Below are 22014 nucleotides of genomic sequence, written 5' to 3'. Positions count from 1 at the left end.
TTTAGCAGCAGCAGCAGCGCACTGAAAGTGTTTGGCTTCTCAGAAATGATTTTTCCATCCTTCTGGAGTTTGCAGGCCTGTTATCAGTTAGATATAGTTATGGAGAAAATTTGTGGACAAGGAGCTTTGACAGTGTCTGAAGTACAGGCTTGAAATTTAATTTAAATTTAAATTAAATTTGTCTGGAGAAAGTGAAAGATAATAATTTAGCAGTAGATGAATAAAAGTGGAAGTGGAATGGGAAAACATCATGAGCGTCACAAAGTTTTGCACCTTGACTCCCAATGTCTTTTTCCAGGCTTTCTTTGTATATTATAACTTTTAATAACACAAAAGGAGGTGGAAGCGACAGTGAATGACAACAGTCCTCAGTCAGACTCAAACCAACAAGGTCTTCAACCAGACAGGAAACCCTGCATTATGATTTTATCCATCAGAAGTAAAGATGTCCCAATACTCTCAGCCAGTGAGGTATTTAGTAACCATGACAACTGTGCATTTTGCTAAAAGCTTGTCTGTTGAAAAAAACAAAACAAAAAAAAAAACCAAACACTGACATAATTTCATTCCTTTCAACTGCTCTACCTTAATCCTTCCTTATTAAATAAGCACACTCACACACTGTACCAACACACACACACAAGACAAAAACCTGTGTACTGTTAGATTCAAATAATAATGAAACTGATCTTTCTTTGTCTTTATGTTTTCTCTGGGAGTAGAGATTCCAGTTGCACCTCCTACAACCCCGTCCAGCAGCACAGAGGAGCCATCAGGTGAGTGCAGGCCGCAGTCATGTTATTTTCAGAAGGCGCTACACATCCACACAAATATGTTCGGCCTTTAGGGAAAGATGATGTGGATGTTGTGGAAGTACATAAATGAATATGACATTTTCTAACAGCTCCAGGCCAAGTGTACCAAAAAAAAAAAAAAAAAAACAGACTGCAGGATAAATTGGATCCCTCTTGCCTTCCCCCTCCTTATTAGGGGCTCATGAATATTAAATCCATTAGCAGCAACCCTGGGATGTGCCCCCTTTAATCTCTCACACTTTCACGATTAATCAGTCTAACTGCGGCACAGTGGGGTGTTGGTCCAGCGTGCAGCACTGGGGGCTGGCAGTTTGTTTGATTTGATGATTTTTCATCTTCCTCTTTTCCCACTCTCCAGTGCAGTGAAGTGAGAGAGGGAAGTGAGGGGACTGGACCTTGTGCTGTAGCGTACAATCCGTTCACCAGACGACAACGTTGTTGATTTCACCGTCTTATCTGCAAAGACAGAATATGATTAGTGGAGGTACATCAGATGATATGTTTGAATGCATGGGTTCAGGAAGAGTAAATGTCAGTGTTATTTAATGCGTCCAGCGCATGAGCCTGATACAGCTAAAATCCTCTTGATTTAATATTATAATTTGATAACCTCCAGTTGAACAGTTAACGACATAAATTCTGAGAATGTGAATCAGAAATACACAGATTTTCACAGACTTTCACAGGACTAAACAGACAAACCTGTGCAGACTCTGGTCGAATAAGTTCCGTGCTTTGTCCTCGTGGTGGAAGAACTTGAGTCATCTGTTTGCTCTGGTCTCCCCCCATGAAGTTGCAGGAGGCCCGAGGTATATGCGTGTGTGTGGAGTGTGTGTAAGAGGCTCCTGCAGCTGTTGTTGGGCCCTCCGAGGTCCCCAGCTTCGATTGACAGCACAGTCAGGATATCGCTGGTCCCCCAGCCCTCCTCCACCTTTCTTTCTTTTCACTTTCAGTCTCTTTTCGCTCTCCTCCACCTCCTTCGTCTCCCTCTGTTTCACGCTTTGTCTTCACATAACACTGTGGGTGGTGCCGAGCTGGAATATCTGGAGTTTCTCTGGGCCCCCTGTCAGGAATCTGTCCACTCTTGGAGAGTAGGACATTTTTTCTTCACTTCATTGAGGAATTAGTGGATAAGTGAGAGAAGGACCTGTATTATTTTAAAAGCTTAAATAAATGCACAGACTTCCCTGCTTTCCTACTGAAGCATTCAACAGTGAAAAGTAGAAAAAGTAGAAAAATACTAATGGATATTTCTGTTCTTTTGTGAGACACCTATAGCCACACCTCTCCCTGCAGCTCACTGTTGCTACGTGAAATCTCTGCCTGTAGCTTCACCTTGCTGTAAAAATCTTCCTCTTATAATCCCGTTGATTAAACTGTGTCATTGAACGAATGTAAACACAACCTGGAGGAGACTGTGTAATGGCTTGGGCTATGAAGCCACAGATAATCTAATCACAGCTGAGAGTTCTGGGAACCCCCGCTCGTATGTATAATGGGCAGGGGTCTGTTCGGCCCAGAGACGTTGAAATCAAGCAGACTGCAAGGTGGAGCACCTTGATGGACGTCCTGCGTTGGTCATGTCAGAATTGTGAGTAGCTGAGGGTCCTGCTGGACCACCCGGGCTTGAGGCCCAGAGGATGCATACATTACCCTCTGAGCCTCCTCAGAAGGTCGCACAGCAAACGCACCTCTGCTATTCCAACAGCAGCATCCCCTTAATGTGATGGGGCGATTGTCATAGTATTAAATGATATTTTCTACCTCACTCCTCCAACTGCAGCAATATATGTTCATATTTCAGTTTTTAGAATTATTAAATTATTTTTATTATAATCATTATTATTATTATTACTTGTAGCAGTTGCAGTAGGTGGAGGAGTAGAACAGCTTTATTAAAACCTCTTGTTTTGAGGTACGTTGTAGCTTTACATGAAAGGAAAATACAGCAATAAAGAAGTTCACAAAAAAATTTAACATAAATTTTGACAATACACATTTATATTTTATATGGACACATTTATAATAAGACAAAGAAGAATTGAGGCTTAACAGGTTTTTGTTTTATACAAGAGACAGGTGAAGAGGAAAGGCTGGGTAAATAGAAAATGAAAGCGGATGAAGAGGAAAATATAAAACCACAAGACAGAAAAAAAGAAAAAAGCATGATGGAAATTTTTTTTAAAAAAAAGGACATAGATTGATAGGGATAAGAAAATAGTATGGAGGGAACACGGAAAATGGAGGAAGAAGATGCTGAAGAAACAAGGAAGGATTCCAGGATCAATTAAGAAAGTAAATTTAGAAATAAAGGTGAAAAAAAGGGAAAATGTGTGTGTGTGTGTGTGTGAGAGAGATCCTGGAGGGTGTCAGGCTGACAGCTGTGAGGCAGGTGTCTTGTTGCGCCTCGCTCATGGGGGGGGGGGGATCTTTTTTTTTTTGGGAGGGGGGTGAAAGGAGGGTGTGAGGGAAAATGGAGTGGATATTAATTTGTCTCCTGCAGCAGGGCTCTCCCCCTGTCGACCACACGGAGGGCTGGAATGCATGGAGAATACCTCCGATGGTGTGGCCCAGACAAAACACACATTGTGCTGGTAGGTCACGGATGGTGTGTGTCGCCACTCCCATGGGTCGTGACAGAGACGTCTGCACGCCAACGAAATGTGGGGGAGATTAACCGCTGATGACCTGTGATGGCCGCCCGGGCCGGTCGAGATACACAGGATGTGAAAGTAACTAATGATGATGAGGAGAAGTGACGATGATGAGGCTCACAAGGGTAACAAGGTTCAGTCATATGTGTGTGTGTGTGTTGTCTGAGGCTGGAAGTGATCACAATCTGTGGCGGACCCCTCCTTAGATTTTTTGGACATGAGTCTTACCTCACACACCCTGCTCAGAACTTGCCGGCTCCAGCGCACTTTACAGTCCTGTCAGCCTGGGATCTTATTACGCTGCTTAATTGTGTGAGAGAGTGAGAGAGGAGGTAATGGTGAAGGACGTGTATCAAGTTCTCATCACCAGTGTTCAACTGTTGCGTGGAATTTTTTGTGTCTTCATGACATGAAAACCCTTGCAGGGCTGCTTCCTCTCTCCGTGTCTAAGTCTTGGGTGATAACCAACAGGAGCCCCCGCCGGTTCATCTGAAAGTCATCAGTTACAGCTCCGCAGGACGACTCATCTCCCTGGACCCGACTGCACACCACCCCAGAGTAAAATCTCAAATCAGGTCAAGAACTCTAACAACCTCTTCACTGGCCGTTGTCTGCCAAAAACAAACCATCTTTTACTCTGACAATACAATGAGAGAAGAAGTGGGCTAAAGGGGGGGCTCCTTCTCTTTCTTTCCTCCTTTCTCTCTCCGTCTTTTGTTGGACTGGATCCAAACTCACGGCTCTGGTGTGAGCAGCCCAGCACAGAGCAGGGCAGCACACTGGACTCCATAATCTAATTACATGCTTTATTTGCTGCAATTTGTTTCTCAATCAGTGTGGTTGAAGGAGAAAGCCCTCCTCCCGAGCCGTCATCTACACCTCCTTGTCTCACTGTCCTGCTTCCGCGGCCCCGTTCACACTATCTTGTATCTAGATGCATCCAAAGTGTGTCTAGATCTTGCTGATAGACGTTGCTGTTTACACCTGGCTTTGACTCCAGAGACCACTTCAGATCAGATTTCACCTGCCTCGGTACATTTGATTTTATCTGTTTGAAAACTGTGAAAGCCACTGAAAAGAAAAAAAAACATCTTTATATTCAGCCATACTGGTAAAGACGTGCTGGTTATTTTGAAACTTGAACCGTCAGCTCATTTTCATAGCTGTCAAATCAACACTGTGTTTGCGACCACATGCGACCTTCAGCAGCTCTGGCCTGAATCCTCTGACTCCAGTGTCCTCAGTACAATTCAGCACAATATCTGCAGGAGTTGCAACTATATCGGATAATTATGTGTCTCACAACTTACATTCACTGACGATGCAGGAAGTCGTGGCCCCTTTATGTATCAAGTAAGCAAAACTGTTAGTGAGTTTGTGTTTTAGCTGCCTCACCATAGCCGCACCCTCATCATAGTTTAAATACCATGACCACAACCTCTCCCCAACCTTAACCATGCAGGACTCACCACATGCAGAGAGTAAGAATTGTAATCAATGGAAGGAAAAAAAAAAAATTTTGAATGTTGTCGAGCATTTTGCAAACTCATGTCAACATTCTTGTCTGGATTAGTCACGAACAATGCCCAAGTTTATTCCAGCAAGTATTAACAGCACCTACATCTGGCCCACAAGAGGACCAGGGGCTCTAATACATCTGCATTAAAGACATAGTAAGGGGCTGTGATATTAGGGAAACACTGAAATATGACCCATGAAGTTCACTAAGACAAGATTTTACTACTCTATTACATCATCACAGCAGCAGCTCTTATCTTCAGTCACAACAGTTGCAAAGGAAACAGTCGAAAAATGGCAAAATAATAAAGGTATTTGATCCGTCAGTGCTTTGCCCTATGGCATCACGTTTTGTCTAACCTCTGTGTTCCTCACTGTGTCTCCAGATTGCGCCTCAATTTATTTGAATATCAGTGTTTCAAATAAGTCAGAGGGCTTCGTTTTTCCATGCAGCTTTCAGCCGGTCGGAACGTGTCGGAAAGAAGCAGGAACCCTGAAATCTGCTCATGTAAACATTATTACCTCGTAGCAAGAGCTGACCCTGAAACATTTTGTTACAGAAAAACGTTTCATTGCAGAAATGCGTCTTCTTTCCTCTTTTGTTTAAATGGTTTGATGAACTTGTTGGACCAGTGAGCCATTGTCCTCTGGTTCTGCAGAGATGTTGATTTTAATTTTAAATATGTCAGATTTTTATTTTTCCTTATTCCTTTCAGGCACATTTACATCGACTTTAATCAGCCGTCATTTCTCTTTTTTTTTAACCTTGGCCATTGTTATGATCTGAGAGTAGATCATGTGTTTTACACTGTGCTACTGTATCAGCCATCTAATCCTGACGACTGAACTTAAAGCAGGCCTGGTTTTGCTTCCATCTGTTGGCACAGCGGCGCTGTACAGTACAGTATCCTGTTGAGCAGCAGCTTTAGCAAGAAGCATCCCAAATGAAAACTGCACTTTGATAGAAGAGGCAAAGGTCCACCTCTCAGTTACGCACTCCTCAGTGCTCTGAAAGGCAGGAAACAAAGCGCTGTAGTAACGACATGAACTCAGAACACCCAAAGCACATTTTAGCACAGCGCCACAGGACAGCTCCCACTTCCCCTGCTTGTAACACACACACAAAGGGAACATTTGTCCTCACGGTAGGGGACTGCCTTGCCCTAAATGGGGGTCTCGGGGTGCTCTCAGCGGGGCCCGGAGCTGAGTCTCAGGGGTACACTAATGGGGAACGAAAGGCTATCAAGGGGAAGTATCATGATGGCATCAAGGGGGGTTATGAGAAAACAAAGCCTCCTTTCCACGGCTCCCCCCTCGATCATTTACATGGTAATCAGGTGCAGCTCATATAGACTCCTCATTTACTTTGCCTATTTTTGTTACTCTCTCTTCACTTCCACCAGCCTCAGCTTTGGGGCCTGCTAACCAGCTTGTGGGATGTCTGGCTTTGGTTCCTTTTTTTAGCTGATTTTGGGGTTTTACTGAAATCCTGGTCCTCTTCTTCTTCTTCCCACCCCCCTGATAAACTCCACTCCTGTCTTCTTCTTTTTTTTGTTTTTTTGTCAACCTCACCACCCTTTTGCTCTCCACCAGTATCTATTCTCCCGCCTCCCTCTCTTTTTTTGGGTGCATTTTTTCCTGTGGTGCTGTTCCCCAGGCAACCTCATTCAAGCGGAGTATAAAGGGGAGTAAAGGCATGGAGCAAAGATCTGGTCACAACAATGCAGTTTGTTCATATTCAGGGTGCCTGAAAGCTCCCGTCCTTCTTCCACCGCCCCATCACTCTCATCCACCACTACTCACTGTCCATCCATCTCTTCATACCTTCTTTCCTTAACTCCCTACAACTAGTGTAAACTAAATCAGCACACTGGATCCATGCCAGCTGGGCGAGAGCTACAAGAGCAGAGAAACTTTTTTTTTTTTTTCTAAGATATGGCCTCACATCACATTATTCCGGCCCTCACTGTAGATGGCTGGCAGTGTGACAGCACAGCATGGAGTAATCACCGAAGTTATGCACCCTCTGGATTGCAGGGGCCAGCGAGGTGGAGGGTGGGATCTGCTGTTGCCTCCTCCACCTCATGGTAATCTGTCATAAAAGCAATGGCATGTGCATATCATTGTAGTTCTAATCTACAATGTGTGTGTGTGTGTGTGTGTGTGTGTGTGTGTGTGTGTGTGTGTGGTCAGCCCACACAGAAATAATAGTTCACTTCTACAAAATGAAAAACACAACAGTGATGGAGAAACATGTCACTGTTGTCAACATGTTCTTCACTCAGAGAGCTTGTGTATCTCTGACGCCTTGCGTTGTGTATTTGCATATGTTGCACACAGAGCTGTTGGTGGCCTCGTGTCTGTCCACACAGGATGTCTACACTGTGAGTCATCTTTCCTTTATTATGAATCAGGGTGGAGACTCAGACGTTCCTCTGTCGCACATGGAATTTACAAACCTTAATTGAGGACACAGGATTTTATGAAGGTGTCCAGTAAATATAAAAACTGCTCTGTTCTGAGGTTGTTATGAATCCAGCTGAAATCATCTACCTCAGAGTGTGTAGATACGTAGCTTGGATTTGGGTGACCCCTCTGCCTGTGTGAGGTATTTATTTGTTCACCATGTCCAGAGTGGACATGACAACCCCCCCTCCTCCCCAAAAAAAAGGTTCCTCTGCCTAACGCTTCATGGATGGCTAATTTTCCCTTCCTGACCTCCTTTTGTGTGGCATTGACCTGCTTCACACCCCCCACCTTCCACTCCTTCAAATAGCTGCCAGCCCCCCCGTGTCATCCCCCTCCACTGCAATAAATGCAAAAGCTTGACGTGTTTCTCCGTGGGGCCTTGAAGTGATCCTGGGGTTATTTTTTTCAGGAGGTCGGGGGCTGAGGTGACAAGCGAGGTGAGATTTGGAGGGAGGTGGGGTTGATGTGGGTGGAGGGTGGTCCACTCAGGCCTGACTCATTCCCACAAGTCTGACAGGGAGTGAGTGGGTAGATGGCAGTGGTCATTTGTATTTCTCCCAAACAGCTGCTGGTACCATCAGCTCCATTCAGACGTCCTCACCATCACACAGGGAGGTTGTAGACACGGTCGGAGGGTAAAGTGCCTCCACCTCGGCCCATTACAGTCACATTAGACCAGACACAGTCAAACCAGACAGATGTGTGTCAACCAATCACCAAAAGGAGGGCTATCATCATTCTTGTTCAACAGGATCCAAAAGGCTGAAGGAAACTGTATTTTTTCATTACTAAAACTGCTTTTCAGTGAGTAAAAATACAAAAGTCCCGTCCCCAAAAATGCACGAGATGACAGAAATAGAAACAAGGTGTTTAAGCAGCTGTCTCAAGTTTAAAAAAGCTCTGCCTCACGTGTAAATGTTTCATACACTTCAAGCCTGTGGAAGTTATAAAGTTCACCGGGGATTTGTTTTGTAATGGCTGCATTTACTAAACTCCCTGCTCATCGATAGTAAAATTAATTTTAACTTATTCACCATCTTTACATAATATTTTTTTGTTTTAATAAAGTATTAAAAACGTTGGAAATAAATGTAAAGTTTACAGTGTAAACAGGAGATATTTTCCCTGTTTTGTTTTTGGACAGAGAATTAGAGGGAAATGACTTTTTATATTCTTGCATAATAATAACAATTAAGAATAACAACCTGGTTACTTTCACTATTTACAAAAAGAAAAATTACAAAACAAATTGATTTTTTAAAAAAAATCAAATTCATTAGTTTTTTTATAAGTGGTTGAATATTTTTTTGTCTTACTTTTTATTTAGTCACAACTTTGACAAAAAATTCTTTGACCAAATTCTGGTCAATTTTTATGAAAATAATTACAAAAACATTTGTCCTGCATTTCATGGCTTTGTAATTTATATAGTTTTATGTTCTGAAAGTGGCTTTATCTGAGAACCTTTTTCAAACATCATTCATTCACTGCTTGTTTTCTCCCTCAAGCTTATGAACTGTATTTTTCCCTCTTCTTATTCTTGCAGACTGTGACTCTTACTGCAAGGCGTCTAAAGGGAAACTGAAAATCAACATGAAGAAGTACTGCAAGAAAGATTACGGTGAGTCAGCAGACAGTCTGATGGGAGAAACAGACAGTTAACTTTTCTGGGAGCAGTGGAATGACAGAATGTGCAACATTTTCTCTCTGATTCTTTCTGATGTGCAGTGTTTACTCCTTTTGCGCCAAGTCCTCCACAATGCTGGGGAGCTGCTATAGTTTACAGGGGAGGCATTTTACTGATGGCTTACTCCAGCTTTCTGAGCACAGAGAGACAAAGGATCAAACAGAAAACAGCCGATCTTAAAGGAGGAAGAGAGAAGCAGACAAACAGAAGAAGAGAAAGGACAGGATAAAGAATTAGGCTGAGGTGTGTGTGTGTGTGTGTGTGGGAAGGGTTGTCTCCGAGCCGAGCGGATAAAGCAGAGGCAGTGTGACGGACAGTGGGCGCTCTCTGAGAGATCCTCATTAAGGCAGCCCACTTCCCCCACAACCGATGTGCTTCTCGCTGCATTCCTGTGAGCGTCCGTCCGCCACGCCATTCAAGGTGTGGATAAGACGTATGACCTCTCCCCTCTCTTCCCCTCCCTCTGTCCCCTCCCCTGATTGAAGTCAGGCTGCTGAACTGGTCAACCAAGCAGCGGCATCCTGCAGCATACCTCAGCAGCTTGACGGACAGGCCTGGGCTTTGTTCTGCAGGGATTTGCAGGAGTTAGGGGGTCAGCTTATAGACACCTCCTCTTCCACCAATGCCAACTTTGCAGCTGATGTCGTGAGAAGAGCCTTGTCTCTGAAATATGTACCAGCTCGTGCATGTGTCAGCCACAGTGCCGTGCTTCATTTTTGCTGTTAACCTTTCAAATTCAGGTTTTCAACATTTATGTCAGCAGCTCTGCAACACTCGAATGATAACAGCTGGCAGCATCCACTCGAGGGTGGAGAGGTGAAGAGGTAAAAAAAGACATCAGGATTTCCTGCTGGAGAAAACATCACTCAACACGTTACTGAGTACCCTCATGTGCCTTCTACCTGATTTGGTGTTTGTGTGTGTGTGTGTGTGTGTGTGTGTGTGTGTGTGTGTAGGTGAAGTGTAGGGAATCTGCTGGTACTGATGTCTCAGATAAAACCAAGCAAAAGACAAATGGAAGTTCCCCTCGTGCACCAGTGTTTGTGTGTGTGGGTGCAGGATATTTTGATGTGAGGGGCAGAGTTCGCAGCAGAGTATTAGTGAGAGTGAACAGAGAAAGTTCAGGAAACATGAGACAGAGCAAACTTTGGATTTAACTGTAGGGAAGGTTTCTATCTTTGTATTGTTAATAACTGATTAGGACAACATATAGGCACTAATTATAGATTTAATGTATTCATATATAGCAGAACAACAAATAATTAGCACTGCTCTTAAAAGAAATCCATTTTAAAACAGACGTGTACCATCTAGTGACTATGTTTTTCACTTCAAACCTTTTTTATAATCAGGTTATTGTACAAACATTTAATTTAATCCATCTGTCCACCATTAGATTTAAGTGCTACATCATCCACTGTGTAATCCACTTTCTCCTCGCCTTGCCTTCACCAGGGGGGCTTTGTGTCGGTTATGTACATGAGAACCACTAAGCTTCTTGTCATATCCATCCAGAGTTGTCAACAGCATATTCATGATTCATAACAGACCAGAGCAAGATGCCTGTACAGTGTTTACCACACGTGAGCTTAGCGAAGCTGATCGAAATGTCAAAAGCAATGTAAATCTGCAGAAACACTCGAGAGAGCCTTTGCTTTGGACTGTTTTGAAAAGATCAGCAGGGGAGCTGGGCTCCATGCTGCCTCGGGAAACGACGCTACAAGTCTCTGTGGTCGATATACAGACGCATTAGGAATCACAGGAGGGAGAGGGATACAGGGAGGGGGTGGAAATGTCTGATCTCAGAAAATATAAAAAATGCCGGGGATAACTGTTCTAGGCATTTCGGTGTCCACAGTACACAGTGATTGTTGTCCAAACACAAAGAGAGAACAGCTCCTGGTGGAAGCTGGTAGGTGCAGGGCGCTGCAGAGGTCACTGCCAGGTCATAACATACCAGCCACCTCATGGCGCAGGGCTTCAGGGGCATAAAACTATTGTGAAAATGATCCAGTGGCACTAAAAGAAGCAGGCGAACGACAACAGATACTTGCATTTACACTGGAACTGTAAAAGCAAAGCAAGGCTACATAGCTATGTAGCACATTTCTTACACAGGGGGAAGCCCAGTGATGTGAATGTACGAAGTATGTGTTGGGCAGGAGCAGCAGCAGATAACAGATGCCGGACAACCCACAAAAACACCAGGAACTTACTGCCCCCAGCCAAGAAATAGTCCGACATATTACCCACTGTAAAACCACAACTTAACGATCTTACACTTGGGTTTTTGTGGAGATTAAACAAACAAGGCAGATTTTGTTGCTTTGGACAGAGCCAGACAAGCTGTGTCGAGTCTTGATGCTAAGCTAAGATTTCAGCATAAAAGTAGATCAGCGTATAACCGAAAATATCAAATACCAAAGGAGCAAACTAAAATTCTCCTCAGATATGTTTTCAGTTTTCCACATTGGGAGGTTACTACGCTTCATTTTAACTGAGGAAAAAAAAATAATTTAGAAGCAGTTTTAGATCTTCACCGTTCATTAAGTGTGACTCCCAGGGAAGTGATCCGAGGTGAAACCTGCCCTGAATACAGCACACACTCTTCATTCTGCCATGATGTTCGGCTCCATTAGCTCTACACTGAAGGTGAAACCAGTGACCCTGGAGCAAGGTGGTTCATTTCAAAAGCTGTCCCATAAGCACAGGAGAACTTTAATGGAGCTTCATAGAGATCTGGTCAATATAATACATATTGATAGTTGGGGTAGGATCCATGAGAGGCAGCCCTCTCTCCCACTCTTTCTCTTCCTCTCTCTCTCTCTCTCTGAGGACCGTACCAGTTCATTCATCATGTGATATCACTGAGTGTCTTTCCAGCTAACGTCTCTAATAGCCCTACGCTGCCTTCTAATCACATTACAAATCACACTGCTCTGTCAGTAGTAACGGACACGTGCAGCCGTATATCATAGCAGGACCATAGACCGGTCTTTTCCACTGAGGTTATAAACAGTATTTATTCCACATGAGGGTCCATTTATAGACTTAAGGTATCATTTTGTACATATCGGACGTGGGCACCCATTTACCTTCATAACTTTTCGTTTTTTATTCTGTGATGTCAGCGCTTCTCTAATTTCTCTATTCATTACTTGATGTTTGTAATCCCATTTGATTTGTCAGTGCTATCAGCAGCTGATATTAACTTCATGACAAAAACGATGATGATTGAATCAGTGCTGACACCCACACCAAGCTCAGTGCTCCCTGAAGCATTCCTATTGTTTATTCTGCATATTTATATCTGGTGAAAACCTGGGATATTGATGCCACATCAGAAGGTGTCGGAGCTCTGGATTTAATGACCCCTTTACAGCGCTCACTGCGAGCCTCCCTCCACACTGTGGAGATTTAGCTGTAAAGTTTTTTTTTAATCACCTCAATAAATATCCAGTGACAGAGACATTTCAGTGGTGTAGAAATTGTTATAGGGGAAACCTTTACTCAGAAGGCCAGGAGTGTATTTGTTTGTATTACCATGGTAAAGCATGGAAAGAATTAGACGCAGTGGGTCACATCATATTGTGGGCAAATGCTCTGTGTTTACAGCTGGGGTGCCACAGATTGTATGTTCTGTAGGGAAAGAAATCCCACATGAAGTGATTTTGTGTCGTCTCTTCTGCTCCCCGATCTCTGCAGCTGTCCAGGTGCACATCCTGAAGGCAGACAAAGCTGGCGAGTGGTGGAAGTTCACCGTCAACATCATCTCCGTCTACAAGCAGGGCGAGAGCCGCATCCGCCGCGGGGACCAGTTCCTGTGGGTCCGTGCCAAAGACGTGGCCTGCAAGTGTCCCAAGATCAAGCCCGGGAAGAAGTACCTGCTGCTGGGGAATGATGAGGACTCCCCCGGCCAGAGCGGAGTGGTGGCTGACAAAGGCAGCCTGGTTATCCAGTGGAGGGACACGTGGGCGCGCAGGCTCAGGAAGTTCCAGCAGCGGGAGAAGAAAGGCAAGTGCAAGAAGCCATAGGCGGGAAACGTTAAAGAGGATGCCGGAGAGGAAGAGAAATTCAAGAGAAAATCTGAGCGGGTGATTTAAAAAAAAAAAAAGAAGAAGAAGAAAAAAAAGAATGAGAGATGGACAGAGGACCACGGACAGAGAAGAGACTGTTTATGTCGCTGCTTTTTTGTGTAGAAGCATGAAGAGAATTATTTAGGATGATTTGTCTTTTCTAGTGAACTTTTGTTGAAGGAGCTCACCTTGCAGATTTGGTTTTATGGTTTATTTTACTTTGAGATTTTGTCTCTCTTGTGGATTTGCCGAATTTGCACCTATTACCAGTATATAAAGTTATTTGTGTTTGTTTTCGTTATCTCAGTATGAAATCATTATATTTTATGTTTTAATTTTATGGACATTTTCTGCTGGTGCAAAGATGACACAGAAAAACCCACTTATAATAACCACTGCAATTTTGCCTCTGCATGGTTTTCTTATTGTATTCTTAGCTAAGAAGCGAGCTTGTTTCATCAAAAGTCCTCACTGAGCTAAACGAGGCAGAAATATTTCTCAGACCTGTGCCATAAAGACGATTGCTTCTGAACCACAGACACGGACTCTACATTTAGCTGTTGATTTGATTCTCTTGTACATCTGCAGCTCAAGAAACAAGATATCTGTTAACCATACATTTTAACTGTCAAGACTTTTACAAATTTAGAATATGCAGGTGAGAGAAGAAAACCAAGGATAAAACACAGTACTGACTAAAGCAAATTTGAGCTGGCTAATCTCGAGCTTATTTTCTATTATTTTCTATCTGCCCCCTTCAGAGGTTCATTTTGGTTGTTCAGTATCTGTACAAACCTGCATGTGAAGGCCTCTGATTTACAACTACAATGTTCAGTTCTCTAACTGGTGCTGCTGATGGTACTAATGTTAAAATGACACTTGTTTGGGAGGAAAGACAGCATTTAAAAATCACTGATTTCACCTTCAGTACTTACAGTAACTGTTTTTTTTTATTTCAGAACTCCTGCAGGTTTGTGTTGTGTTTAACAAAAAAGGACAAGAGCCACCGTTATAAAAATACTATCGAAACATCACAAAATCATGAGTTGTTCATGGGTAGAGCTAATGAAAATAAATGATAATGTAATGAATTTCATTAAGTGGCTACAAAATAATATGTCATATATTTTAATAACAATATCATCCTTGTTCTACAACAAAATGATTAGAGCTGTGAAAGTGACCCCGGGTCGAGCATTGTGCAAAGTGGATGCAACATTAGAACTGTGCTGTGCTGCAGCTGCAGGTACTGCACGCTCTCGTGTTGACACTGCTGACACAGAAGTGCATCTCGTACGTCACAAGTGCAACAATGCAGATGTTTGTATGATTTGTCTCTAAAGAAATGTATTCCTGCAAACCAGCTCATGAAACACTGTTCAGTGGGTAAAAATGTATCTTTAAAGACAAAGGAAGAAAAATGTCCTTTTACCTGACGTCTGCATCTCACTGAGGTCTTACAGTGTGGCTGCCAGGCTGCCAAACTTCTCACTTACACTTAATCAATGCAGATTGTAGGAGGCAATGAGAATAGGCATAATGAAAAATAAATTATTTCCTTACCTCATATGGTGCAGCAGATCACCCTAATGCAAAACAGAAAAATGAAAACTTGAGCACAAACTGCACCTTGAAAAAGTGCTCAACAATTATTTGAAAACACTCGACGAGCATTTTTGAAATCCACCGCACACTGGCTTGTATTCATCTAGAGTACTTCCTTCAGTACTAGGAGATTGCAGATAACTACCTTTACAGTCCACACATTCTTGCAAACACAATGCATGACTGTACATTCACTAAAAGACCACTGTGCAACCAGTCAGAAGCTGCAGTCTCCCATTGACCTGTCACGTTAATTCTCTTCACTTCTACACTTGCGCAGGGAGAAATGGGGTGAATTGCAATCACTTGACGCTGCTTGATTCAAACCACATTGCTCATTTATTTGTATGCAGTTCAGTTTGGATTTCTTCAAGGAATGCCTGGTTAAAAAAAAACAAAAAAAAACACTGCTCAGGTTTGTTTAAAAAAAAAAAAAAAAAAAAAAAAAAAAAGCCCACAATGTATCTGATGCCCCATAAACTGGGGCTCATTTCTGTCCATCCCAAAACACACTGAGCAACACTTTTGATGTTGCTGGTATTTGTTGCTTTACAAAATCACATTGATTCTGGCACCCTTTAAACTGTTCCACAGCACAAGTAACTGAAAAAGTGCTTTCAGATCATTTTAAGACACATGGTTTAAATCAAATGGACTCCCTTTGTTTTAAATGGTAATCATTTTTGATTCCACTATCGCATAAAGCTACTCATTTGTCCAGGAATTTTCTGAATGGACTGAAAAGCCTCTTAGATGATGACAAATACGAAGGGCTTTTTAAATTCTGAGAAAACAAAATCACCTGGGCTAAGCTGAAAGACACAGTTGACCAAATTGCAGAAGAACTTCTCAGTACTTACATTTAGGGTGTGATGGAGTTTGTCTTTTTTACTGTACAACCAATCAAATGATTGTAATTTCAGTCCAACGTGATGCTACGTGCTGACGGCTTTCCCAAGGCTGACGATGACGACACTCACACATACAGTATATTTACATGTTCCTGCCTTTCATTGTTAATCCTACATCATGACATTTCATTGCAATGTTTTTCTGTTTGGCACAACGTAATCTGTAATCTCACCTCTCTAGTCTCTGAAGCCTCATGCTGTAAATTTTACATCCGTCTCCTGAGCAATGGTTTGACAAGATTCCTGATGAAACGCTACACACATACCTGTCAAAGCATTGCTTTGTGTTCATACTATGAATTGTAAATGTTGTTTAGTTGTCACCATTGCAAAGACTTTTTGCAATGTTGTTTTACAATGCGTACTAATATATTATGGTTATTATATATGAATATATTTAATGACACAAGACATTGTGGATTTTATTGTCTTCAACTTTTTTTTTTTTTTTTTTACTTGTGGTTGTTTAGATCGTTGCCATTAAAGAAGGAAATAATAACTACTGAACACACCAACCTGGTAGAACTAAATTCAGATTTTCAGTTGAAATAAACTCGTTACATTGAAAAATCATTTGCCTCTGTTGCTTTAAATCATTGTTTTTATTTATGTAGTTATTTAGTGAATACTAAGGTAAATCATCAGCTGTTTCCACTTACTGGTTGCCATTTCATAACATTACAGGTACACTGGAAAAGAAAATATTATGCAGATTTCATAATGGAAATATGGAAGTGGTACTAGTGTGTTGAAGTGTTGTTAAAGGTCAAGCCCAGCTAAATATCATGTTACAAAACACTGTAATCCTCCAGAGTGAGGGCCCTGGGCATGAACGCAGACAGACAGGAGTCCAGGGACTATTAACTGGAAATGTCATTTATTAGAAATTACAAGCTGAATTGATTTACAAGGAAGGAGAATAGCTGTGTTAGTAACACAGCGGAGCTGTTTGTTTTGGCTGAGAGCTACTCTATAAACATCACAAAATCCCAAGACAAATGATAACATTACAGCTGCTACAGTAATGCATGGGTAAATATAAGTGAGTGTGAATATTGCAAAGCTTGCAGAATAACTGTACCCAGTGTGAGACTCAGCCTAGACCACAGACAGACTTATGGAAGAAAAGCTCCTGCTACCTGTGGGAGGTCCGGCTGTTGGTCAATATTCAAACAATCACCGTCCAATACTTTTCAAAATGATTACAATACTCCAAATAATTAACTGTTTGATGAACTGTTGGTTTAATGAGCAAGAGACACTTGAACAACTATTAAGAGGACAATTTACACCCGAGCAATATAATCTATCACAGGGCTACCAATGCCCTTCACCCAAGTAGCAAGTTACTGTTTAGAAAAATGTAACTGCTGCATAAATCTTCATTTCACATTGCCATGGTTGGGCAGTCACCAGCGACTTTTGTCTAAATATGATGAGCAAGAATATGAAAATAAAATCTGATGAGAGACAGTGTTTAAAGTGTCTGTACATGTGTGCAATGTGTATGCAAAGGTTTTAAACCAGCATTCTGCACCACCCTGTCACTGTGGTAGTCGTCCAGCGCGGGCCCATAATCACTGCTGTCCTCGTCACCTACACAGGCCACACAGCGACCACTACGATGGCTATGAGAAGCAGCACGATCACCACCAGCATCCCTGAAGGAGGGAAAAGGAGAAAAACAGGATATCAGATGGCAAAAGCCAAACCAGTTGTGGCAACTTGAAGCTTCACGAGGGAATTCCAAACGCTGGCAGCCCCACATGACGACAAGAGGTAACTGCCAGAAACCTAAAGGTCGAGGCCGTTGATATTCTATAGTTACATTCATCACATGGTCACTGTAATTTATTTTGAATTGATCCTACAAAGCATTTCTGTAAATTATCACCAGAGCAACAAATGTGTATTAATCCACAGCTGAAAATAGGCCCCAACAAATGCATTATTTACTCCTGTGTCAGTAACGTTTGCTAAAAGCTAAAGTTCCCAGATGTTTTAGCAAATTAGCCATTTACAGAAAATATGTAATTTGAAATACATTCATAACCTGTTTTTAGCCTCGGTCTGAGGGCCACAGAAAGAAAAGGGAAGTTGTACTGAGAGACAGACTGACGCATTGTTGCTTTGAGTCTTTTAATGGGAATTAATGATAATAAGAAAAATGGAGAATAATGCCAAACTAATTCTTTAAGGATTTCATGAGGTTGATATCCTAAAACACAATGTCATAAGGCTTGCAATCTTTTTACAACAAATTATCTCTGATCTGAGCAGTCGAGCAACTGAGCGAGTTCTATATTTTGTAAATGACTGTGACATTCTGAAAAGTATCCTGTAAATCTCAGAAACTGATGAAGTTGCTGGTGTGGGTGAACATGAGATCATTCTGCAGAACATTCATGCAGGAAAAACTGAAACTTTACTTTGCTATATGCTTTTGTGATAAAACCTTTGCAGTTCTGTAAATTCTCTAACTGTAGTGAAAATTGAAATGTCAAGCAGCTGAGGAACTCCAAACCTGATTTGAGACAGACTCAGAGAGAAGGAGGGGAATGCAGCAGACACAAGGGAATACACTTGGAAGAGGTAAGAAGCCTACATACCTCACTACTAATTTACAAAGTCCTTGATCTAGCACAAGTCCCAAGTGCCTATGCCCTTGCAGCACATTGCCATTCGCCTGTTGATGACTTAATGCAATTTACATGCATTCAACAGCCACAAAAGCTTTATTACCACAGACTGCAAACTGTGATAGGCATATGTTTCTGATTCTGCCTCGAGAGGATAATCGTTGTTTTTCATTGATAGTATGGAAGCAGAGAAAAATGTGCAAAAGCTCACTCACACTTCATCAAAGTGCTTCACCCCCTGGACCTGAAAATATTAGAGTTTTTATTATAGTCACCACCCCGAGAAAAAAAAAAAAACGGTTGTAAAATCTGCTACAGGTGGAATTTTTCACTCTTAGTATAAAGACATGTGCCTTTTGGGAAACTTGGAGTCTAATTTTATTAAATCTGTTTTGCCAAATACCTGCAGATTACATCTTTGCTTGTTTGCTATTTGTCTAAATGAAAGGCCTCTGTGTATGAGAGACATTTTGACACGCCACAGTGAGAAAGGCACAGGTGTGAATAATAAAATGAATGATGGCTGAATTCCATTTAGCTGCTTCAGTTTCAGGGTCCTGGTGTTGCTCATGCTGGCTCACTGTCACACTTACTGGGAAAGAGCCATCATGTAGGTCACCTGAATGGTTTTTAGAGATAATTGATGGACGAAAGATCAATTAGATTCTAATTTTAATTCATATTAATTTAATTAATATTTACAAACTTAGTCTAGAGCCTGATTGATAAATCACTGGACCAGTATATCAGAATCAGAATCAGAATCAGAATCAGAATCAGTTTTATTGCCAAGTATGTTTCCACATACAAGGAATTTGTTTTGGTGATTGGTGTAATTGGAGGTTCTTGGAGGTTCTTGTAAACAACAGGTTTACACAGTTTTAGTTTCTGCCTGTATGTGGGAATCAGGTGGACCATGACATGGTCAGAGTGGCCCAGTGCAGCCCGGGGGACAGCGTGATAAGCACCACTGATTGTGGTGTAACAGTGGTATATTAGTGGATGTTAGCTTATTGCAGATATGTCAGCAGATGTAACAAGTTGTTGAGAATTTAATGAAGAGTGGTTGGTTAAATATGGAAAATCTGACAAATCAGGTCAGGTTTTATATATTTATACAGTTCAGCTTGTCCAAATTCTGTATAACTCATAAAAGTCTTTTAGAGGGGAGGCGAAGGTGGGTGGCTGATATCATGCTCATCATAAACACTTGCATTTAGAATATGGTGAGATATATATATATATATATATATATATATATATATATATATATATATAGTATATATACACACTATATATACACACACTATATACACACACTAGTATGACCTATACCACAACCCATGCCACACACATTTAATATGGAAAACTTTCTCCAAGGACGCGTTCACCCACTACTTCCCCCCTTCTTCTCCTCCTAGAATGGCACAGGAGTGAAGATTTCAAACAACTGCATCTCTGGCGGGGCTGAGGGCTGTCGACAATCCCCTCACTGACCCAACTTGTCCATTGTTATTTAGCATGCGGCTGGTATTTTCCCCAGCTCTTTCACTTTGGGTTTACATTTCTCTCATTCTTTGGCTAACTCCTCCTGCGTTCCCCTCTGCGTCCTAATTGGTTGTCTTTCCCACAGGGAGAGATATAAGCCATGCTGAACTAATTGCTTGCGGTGGTACTGGTGGTCTGATGACATGTTAGGCTGATGCTGGATTCTTTGCCAGGATATGGGGTATGACTGTAAGAGGTCCAGATGTCTTTGCACCTCTTTAGCTCATTGTGCCACCTTAGTCATCTGTCTTTTACTTACTTATTTTTTTCAGGTATTTATGGCTAATTGCTTCTTTCTCTGCACACAGTTATTTATTTGAACACGGTGTATTTTCATTTTGAGAGGAAGGTGTTAATATATAATATATATAAAATATATAAGCCTACAGGACACGTGTGTTAGGAGTTATCATGGTCTAGACATGACCTCTCTTCCTGATAACTTACACATGTGAGCTTAATATAAATGTCAAAGCAGAAACACATGCACAAATAGTTCTGTGATGGCTCTTTAAAAGCCTCATGCTTAAAGCAAATACACACTCTCTCTCTCACACACACACACATACTTGTACTTCCATCTTTGTGAGGACACTCATTGACATAATGCATTCCCTAGCCCCTTACCCTAACCTTAACCATCACAACTGAGTGCCTAACCCTAACCCTGGCCCAAACCTTAACCGAAACCTAATTCTAACCATAACTCTAAAACCAAGTCTTAACCCTCAAAATGTGATTTTAAGGTGTCTCAAAAAGTGAGGACCAGCAAAAATGTCCTCACTTTCCCAAAATGTCCTCACTCTGTTAGTAAAATACTATTTTTGGTCCTTACTATGTAGCAAGTACAAGTACACACACACACACACACACACACACACACACACACACACACACACACACACACACAGCAATTATCTCTGTTTGGGTGTAAACGATAACAGAGCAACACCCAGTCCACATCAGATTCAGACATCAGAATTTAATTCAGCCTGGTCCAACATCTGTCTGAAACTCCATCTGACAACACCATAGCAACAATGGCAATAAAGGCTGAGCTGTATAAAATATGCATTTGTTACTGTGGAATGAGGCTCTCACACCCTCTAATGCCATGAACAGCCAGTCATGAAGCCACATTAGACCCCCGCAGTGACCCTCACCCTCCTGTTCCCTCTCTCTGGACCGTCCCTGTCTGCCTCGGTAACTAAACAAGCTACTCCTGACCCTCAGGAGGCCTCCAGAGACTAATGACAATAATGGCGTTTGCTTGCCAAATAGATTAGGGTTCTGCTGTGACACTGATGCTGAGGGCGATAGCTGGTGTCTGCTGACAGACTGACCACCCAGGAGCTTTGGAGGCCAGAGTCTGGGTTCATCCCATCTTAGCAATTTTCAGACACATCAGTAAGATAAATCACAGAGGAAAAAAAAATAATTGGTGAGAGCCCAGGACAGACAGAGACAACCCTTGAACCTCCCTCACTACTGCTGTCATGCCCCCTGCTTATGGTTCAAAGACCATTATTGGACCAGAAAAGGCAACAATGACCTCCTAAGAAAAGGGACAAAAATGTTAATGTTCACAGCACAAGTGAGCAGGACAAAAAAACTTTAACGGTTTTTCATTTTGAGTATTAGTTAAGATACAAATATAAACATATGTATTTCTTAACTATTGCTAATACATTAACATCACCAGAGTCAGCAGGTTTGATCCTGCTGATCCATCTATTAGAGTTTAAGATGTGAAACTTAAAGTAAAAACTTTGACTTGCTGGTGGCGTGACAGGAAAAGTCACGGGTTCACCAAAGTCATTAGGATTCATTTCCTGGGGACCATGAATGTCTATCAAATTTCAGTCTGGACCAAAGTGGTGGACAGACCAACAAACTTTGCCATCCATGACTCAAGATCTTGTTTGTTAATATTTACATTTTCTATACTATTCTGTTAAAGCAATGTAATTTATTATGCTGGTCTACCAATAAATATATAATAAATATGTGTGACTAAAATGTCTGATATTCAGCTGGTAGATGAAACCATGTGCTCCCTGGTGTAATTTTGTGGTGTGAGCATAATAACTGG

General features: G+C 41.8%; 2 protein-coding genes across 5 annotated transcripts in view; one reads left to right on the top strand and one right to left on the bottom strand.

Annotated features, from left to right (window-relative positions):
* The window catches only part of ntn1a (netrin 1a), a 60845-nt gene extending 44537 nt beyond the window's left edge, over positions 1-16308 (top strand). For all 4 annotated transcript variants that reach the window (XM_071503762.1, XM_071503761.1, XM_071503763.1 and 1 more), the window contains 3 exons: positions 723-776; positions 9003-9077; positions 12849-16308. In XM_071503762.1, coding sequence (XP_071359863.1) covers positions 723-776; positions 9003-9077; positions 12849-13177 — 458 coding nt within the window. In that variant the 3' untranslated portion in view covers positions 13178-16308. The remainder of the gene's footprint in view (positions 1-722; positions 777-9002; positions 9078-12848) is intronic.
* A 282-nt stretch (positions 16309-16590) lies between these two features.
* The window catches only part of stx8 (syntaxin 8), a 41029-nt gene continuing 35605 nt past the window's right edge, over positions 16591-22014 (bottom strand). The window contains exon 8 of the mRNA XM_071503764.1: positions 16591-17396. Within this exon, the coding sequence (XP_071359865.1) occupies positions 17332-17396 (65 nt within the window). The 3' untranslated portion in view covers positions 16591-17331. The remainder of the gene's footprint in view (positions 17397-22014) is intronic.

The sequence above is a fragment of the Trachinotus anak genome, unplaced genomic scaffold (genome assembly GCF_046630095.1).
Source record: "Trachinotus anak isolate AG129_WGS33_773 ecotype Australia unplaced genomic scaffold, CSIRO_AGI_Tana_v1 ptg000019l, whole genome shotgun sequence".
Taxonomy (NCBI): Eukaryota; Metazoa; Chordata; class Actinopteri; order Carangiformes; family Carangidae; genus Trachinotus; species Trachinotus anak.
Note: the sequence above shows the minus strand (reverse complement) of the source record. Positions and strands in the feature narration are given on the sequence as shown.